Genomic DNA, 6,861 nt, shown 5'->3' with positions numbered 1-6,861 from the left:
TGGATGATTTAAGCAAACCATATAAGCAGTGGGACTCCACGAACTGCAGGAACGTGATTTTGGTTCTGTGCATTACTGAAGGGCCGTCTCCCTGCATAGGATTCCAAGTGCAGGGTTGTGCAGATGCATGTACTTTGACTCCTGCGATGGTGTAATTTCAGCAGAGAAGTTCATTAATGTGAATGTCAAAATGCTGGTAGGAATGGCACGTTAGTGCAAAAATACCCTTTTCTTTGTTCCTGCCCTTCACATCCACCACTGTGCACTTACAGAAAGATACAAATAAAAAAACCTGTCCCTTTTGGATATTTCCACTCTTTAGTTTATGGAACCAGTTTTACTGGAGATCTGAGCACCCCGTTCTGGATCTCCTGTTCTATTGGTGTTTTAGCTTGGCATCCTTCATTTTGCCTTTCTTTTTTTCTATGTAGGAGTGAAAATTGTTTTAATAATAACTCTGAACTCTTATTTGTAGCCCTTCAGTCTTAGCATTTGATGGTGAGAGATGCCTTTATTCTCTTTTTTTAATAAGAGTAGGAAAAAAGAGGTGACCTATCTGTCCCAAATTGACCCAGTTACTCATTGGCTGTCAGAAAGATGTCCTGGCAACTAGGGCCAATTGGTTGTGTTTTTTGTTTGTCTGTTTTTTCCAAAATATGACTTCAGCTTTTTATTTGAAAGATTGATTAAGGTTTATACTGTGTAGCATTATAAACAAGGCACTTTTGCTTCCATCCTGGAGTGTATTCTCATGTCCTCCTGCTTCTAGTTTTGGAAGAGGTGTGATTTTTTCAGAGACTGTGTTAATAAGTACACTGATAAAAAGTCAAAGAGGCCCCAAAGCCAACCCTCACCTTTCTGTTACTTCTCTTACCCTGAGCCTAGTGAGTGTGCTGATGTGGAAAATGCATTTAACTTTCCCACCCAGTGGAAGACTTTGGAAGAAGGATTAATTTGGATTATTGTCACACAGTCACACAACATGTGAGGGAACGGAGCCGAGAACATGTATTACTGTGTGGGAGGGGAAAAAGGGCTTTCCTTGTGTGGTCTTTATGCCCTCCCACCCTGTAGAAGTATCCCATTTTAAAATTATTTATGGTGTTACATTGTGTGGAAACACCCATGTTGAAACACCAACATTTCTCACTGTGGCTTTCATGTGGGCCCAGATTGTTCCTTGCTGTGATCCTTTCTCAGAGTGATCTTGGGTTTTGGATTGAGCTGGTTCTGAGTGAAGATTTCTGTACCTTGTGAGCACTGAGTAAATGTACTGTGTAGTCTGGGAAGGGTGTGCAACAACTGGGGTTGTGTTTGACAGTCCTAGCTGTGCTTCTGTTTAATGTCTCTCTTCTTAATGCACAGTGTGTGTATCTCCTCAATATTTGGAGGGACAGTCTTTTGTGATACTTTCTTAAAGCAGCTGTTTGGAACCATGGGGGCAGATTTACTGTCCTAGGTTTGGACACTAGAATTATGCACTTTGAGATCACCTGTCTTTTGCTACTAATTGAGAAAGTTGAGTATTTCACAAAGCTACCTTCAGTTAAAAAAAACCCCTCTGATGGTATTTTTTCTTTTCCAGAATTTTTTAAATTTAGACTCTGAAATTAAACAGATGGTCTCTTCGTAGAATGAGAATCTTGCCACTGTGATTTTTGAACAGTTTTATGTGTCTTAAGGGTGCTATACACAATGATTAAAAAACTGCTTGCTCTCACAGAATTGCTGAGGGAATGAATTTGTTGTACAGTAGTCATGTAACTACACAAGTTTACTGTGTCAGTCACATTATTTATTTTCTGGTTTATTGTTAACTCTTCCTTTTATTTGATACTGAAAGCTCTGGTTAATAAATTAGGCACTCTGTTGTGCCTTGTTTGGGTAGCCAAAGATGTAATTGATTTGGAAACTGGAGGCACTTATTTTAACAGTGGAGTTTGTCTCCAGTTCTTTTGAGCTGCGCTCCTTTTGAACAGCTTGTCAATCGCTTTGCCACTCAAAATCTGATCCCCTGTAATGAACAGTGTCTTGCTTGCTCTGTGATGAATGCAGACCTTCAGCTCCATTTTAAAAATTATTTTTGATGCTCCTCTGATAGATGAGAGGGAGATAACCTTACAACACTTTTCATAAAAATAAACACAAAGCACGTGAGAAATAGCTGCAATTAACGTGATGGTTTTGATGTGTGTAGTGTACGTGCTGTCAGGGAACGAATGTCTTCAAATTCAGAAGGGAGACACAAGGAGCTTGGGTGTGCACATATTCTAGAAGGATGGTACAGTGGTATAACCTTAGGAGGTCACTGTTTCCAAGGCCACGTGCAGGACTTGTGTGGTCCCTGTCTCAACCTTCCCATCTGCAGGCCCAGGAGCAGGTTTTACCTGAGTAACAGAAGTCTAGGAGAAGCAGAGATTGACTCCACGTGTGGCTAAAATGAAAGACTGCCCGAATCACAGAATATTTCTGTAGGAGATTAGTAAGTGCTTGTTTTGTTTGGAAAGCTGCCTTGCCTTAGCTGTATTTAAGACTGTTTGCCAAGAAGGATCAAATCGTCTTGAGAGGATAAGAATTCACTGAGCAGGGAAAGGGGAGGGGAGAGTGGAGGGTCAGAGGTAAGAGCAGAGCCACTGCAGTGCAAATTCATAATCCTGATTTTTTTTTTTAACAATCAAAATTACTTTTACTGCATTAAATGCTAAACATCATGGAAGTGGAGAGATGATTGGGTAACAAAATGAGCCTAAAGACCTATGAGATTTAAGCATAAAACACAAGAAATGGGTTGTTGTTCTTCAGCAACAAAGGTAGGAAGGTTTGGGGTGATCTGAGGGGAAGTGTATGGCTTTTTGGTTGGTTGGTGGTTGGTTGTTTTTTTTTTTTTTATTTCCTAGCAGATATGAATGTTTGCCATCGTATTTTGTTCTGCACTGAAGGACCATTTTTATATAAAAATAAGAAAAAAAAATCTCAACTTTTAGACTGCAGGCACATGCTACTTCTTGTCAAGAGCATTGCTTGCTATGATTGCTATCAGAAATATGGAAATAAGTCTGATCATAGTTGATTGAGCGCCTCTTTTCTGAAAAGAGATAGTGAAAATGATGCAACTCAAACTTTTTAAGAACTTGAATTCTTGAATGTTTTGTGGCTCTCATGAGACCAAGCTGTTGAGATCAGTGGGAATTCTGTTAGCAGAGATGTTAGTTGTTACATTTTCCTATGTTTTTTTCTTTGAGAAAAAAATTAAATACTTTATCTTTCAGCTGTAAATGTAATTTAGGATTTGGGGAGCTTTTTGTAATTCCTATTTAGTGTGTCATTCTGCACGTCACTCGTTCTGTTTCCCAAATTTTTAAATATGGAGAGCTGTGTCAAGTAAGTACTTCCACTGGGAATTTTGGTCTCCTTTCTGTTTTTTTGAAAGACTTATTCTTGTAAAATTCACTGTGAATCCTGCATGAATAGTTCTCAAGTTGAAGGCCTGAATCATTTCCCATTTAACCTGTTCTTACTTTCCATTCCTCTAGGTTTGGACTCAGCAGGATCGGCAATGCATCCTCGATACTTTAGCGCAGTTATTACTGGATAAAGAATGTACCCTGTTGATTGGCCGTCAAGTTCGTCCAATCTTGCTGGATTTGTTGGAAAGAAATGCAGAAGGCATTAAAGCTGGTGGCCAAATCAACCATGATCGGCACGAAAGGCTGTGTGTAGCAATGAGCAAGCTGGTTGCTGACCACCCTGATGTTTTGCCGTGAGTAATGTAATGCTGCTTTGTGCAATGTGTGGCCTTAGGGGGTTTAATGCTTGTTAGTGTTCACTGGTGATGAGAAGTGGTGCTACAATTTGGGTTGTCTCCCACAATAACAAACGTGTTTTGAATTGAAGCAGTGATTTAGGAAACATGAGTCTTAAACACAGCTTATTTAAATTAAATTTTGTTGTAAGATCTAATGTGAATTTCACCTCAATGACTGAAAGAAAAACAAAGCAGCTGGCATGAAAATTACAACCAAAATCTCTGCATTTAAGTTTAGACCTTACAGGCCAGTAGAATACAAAGTTACATAAATAGGAATCAGTATTACTTTTTCCGTAAACAAGAGCAATCAAAGAGATGTCACCAAAGGCAGTGCTATTTCCCCTTGATAATTAAGTAATGATTTCTAATAAGGTAAAGTATCTGTTGTCAGCTGATTGCTGAAGTGGTTGTCTTTCCCAGATGTGGACTATGTTAAATATAGCCCGTAGTATACTGTCAATTACTGTTTCAGGACCTCTGTCCTGACAGTTTTGTTAGTCACTGTTTTCCTTTCCTCTGGCTTGGATGTCTGTTTCATCTTTTTCTCTCTTTCTTCTAAAGATTTGCCTTAAGATATTTTAAGACTACATCACCAGTTTTCCAGAGGCTTTTTCTGGAGAGCTCAGATGCAAACACAGTCCGATATGGGCGCAGACGAATGAAGTTACGGGACCTCATGGAGGCAGCCTATAGATTTTTACAAAAGGAGCAATCAGTTTTCCGGGAACTGTGGGACTGGAGCGTGTGTATTCCACTCCTAAGGAGTCATGACACTTTAGTCCGCTGGTGAGTTAAAACCCCCAGAACTTCTCCATTGAAAAGACCTATCTGTACCTTGAATTGTATTTAACAATTTTCACATGCAAATAGAAAAGAATCCTCAAATAATACCAGAAGAATCTGTACCAATGGTATCTGTACCTGTGCTTCTTACCTGACCAACTGAAAGCTGTAGTGAACTTCACAGTGTGAAATGTAAGCTAGCTCTTAGGCATGCTTAAAGCTGTGGTCTGGAGAGTCTTTCCATGTAACATCAGCTTACCCAGGCTGGATTCATGAGAGGTGGTGAGTTTATCACTTCACCTCTGCTGTAAGCATGCATTCTAGCAAGTAATCTTAGAAGAAAGTAGAGATGAATCTATTCTCACTCCAACTTATATTATTATACTGTTCTGCATTGACACGCTATTAACAAGTTGTTATGGTTTTTTTTTCCTATTGCTTGTATAGAGGCATCTCAGCCACTATAAAGTTTGGCTTATTTAAGCTACGCTTCCTAATTGGCCTTGTTGTCGACTTTGTATGTCTTAAGGTAAAAACAGTGGTATAATAAAGGAAGTGTGCTTTATGATTTGTATTAAATGCTCTTTTGTTGCAAGGCAGCCTTATGTAGTAATGAAGCCAAGACTTTGTAGTTGTTGGCCTCTTTTGACACTGACTTTTGAGTTTTATGTTAGGGTTATTTTAGAAATAACATGAAATTAAAAAGCAATTTTGAAAGGAAAATGGTAGGAGGAAAATAAAAAAATTGGGCAAAGAAAACTTGATTTTCATTGTCTCATATATGCCTTCATTTATTTGGGAAAGTGCTCTCCTTTGCTGTGTTTTTGTTGATCATTCAGTCCTTCAGAGAAAGGTTAGCTAGTTTGGCGTATAAACGATAAGCAATTTTATCAGGGTATGCTTCTTCTCAGGTCTGAGATTTCTGTAATTTTAAGGAATGTTAAACATAGCACTAAAATAATTTCTATGAAGATAGTTTTTTGCGTGTTTTTCTCAACTTGGTATTTTGGTTTGCAATTGACAGTTGTCAAACTAGATTTCTTAAGGCTGTGTTTTGACATGTTTTGTTCTAAATATAATTTGTAGGTATACTTCAAACTGCCTTGCTCTGGTTACCTGCATGAATGATGAACATAAATTGTCTTTCCTGAAGAAGATATTCAAACCTGAGGAGCTGATACACTTCAGGCTAAAGTAAGAACTTTAAAAATCTTGAACAGTATTTGTTTTTGTCAATGGCTTTCATTTGAGTTAATAAACATGAATTCACAGGCTACTAGAAGAATCTCAGCTGCAGAATGTGGAACAAGCCCTTGTTTTGGCCAATCCAGACTCCTCGCTTTGGCAAAAGGAGAAAGAACTGCAGTATACGCAAGGACATATTGTATCAAGCGACCTCTCTGCAAATGTAGTAGCTGTATGTGGTGTTGTGCTGCCTAAACTACAGCTTGTTTCTGAAGAGCAGGTGTGTACCCCAAGCTTGAGTCTGTACCTTTTTTTTTAAGAACCCCTAAATGCTGTGAGCTGATTTTATTTCCTGATTAAGTAGTATGGAGATACTTTGGGTAATGTGTATATCTTTAGCTTCCTTGATGTGAGCTGTAGGCTAGTGTTGGGTGATACAGACACTGCAAAGAAGCTCTGCAATGGAATGAAGCAATGAAGGCACCGTAGTACTGTTCTGTAACTTCATGTAGCAGTTCTTACAAATATACTGTGAAAGAATATTCAGCCTTACATAGCATCTCCAGCCCTAGTTAGGGTGATATTCAATAACTGAGTAAAACCAGGATCTGGCACAGATACTTTTATCTGCGTGAAGTAGTTTTTTGTGCTATGTAGACTTCTTATAAACAGCCTTTATCCAAACGTATTCTTAGTTCTCTTTAAAACAAAAGAAAACAATGCTGTTACTTACTCTTCTAGAAGACAAAAAAAGGGGAGAGAAGGTGAGCAAAAACTTAGGTTCTTCACTTGAGTGAAGTATAGTGCAGAATGTAGTGCCTTATAGTTTTAGGAAACCCGTCAAAGGCATAAATATTTTTTGAGCAAACGGTAACTTTTTTTTTCCTCTTGAGATGCTGTTCGTCTTGAATTGTTCAGATTATTCTTTGTAGCCATAGCCAGTGTTCTTGAATGGTTTTCTCATTTAGGTAGAGTTTTAGCTCTTACCTCGGTATTTCCGTTTAATTTTGCGACTCTGATCTGCGAATCAAGGACAAAGAAATGAATGAAGACTACCAATGTCCAGAATTTTTTAAATAGCAGAA

General features: G+C 38.5%; 1 protein-coding gene across 1 annotated transcript in view; it reads left to right on the top strand.

The window, feature by feature from the left end:
* Window positions 1-3,533: 3,533 nt before the first annotated feature.
* Window positions 3,534-6,861, top strand: part of MDN1 (MDN1, midasin homolog (yeast)) — a gene marked incomplete at its 5' end in the record, with an annotated part of 89,492 nt that continues 86,164 nt past the window's right edge. The window contains 4 exons of the mRNA XM_010183284.1: window positions 3,534-3,760; window positions 4,370-4,594; window positions 5,678-5,785; window positions 5,864-6,056. Coding sequence (XP_010181586.1) covers window positions 3,534-3,760; window positions 4,370-4,594; window positions 5,678-5,785; window positions 5,864-6,056 — 753 coding nt within the window. The remainder of the gene's footprint in view (window positions 3,761-4,369; window positions 4,595-5,677; window positions 5,786-5,863; window positions 6,057-6,861) is intronic.

Source organism: Mesitornis unicolor, unplaced genomic scaffold (assembly GCF_000695765.1).
Source record: "Mesitornis unicolor isolate BGI_N332 unplaced genomic scaffold, ASM69576v1 scaffold16314, whole genome shotgun sequence".
NCBI classification, from domain to species: domain Eukaryota; kingdom Metazoa; phylum Chordata; class Aves; order Mesitornithiformes; family Mesitornithidae; genus Mesitornis; species Mesitornis unicolor.
The sequence above is the reverse complement of the archived record's forward strand: the minus strand, read 5'-3'. Positions and strand labels throughout refer to the sequence as shown.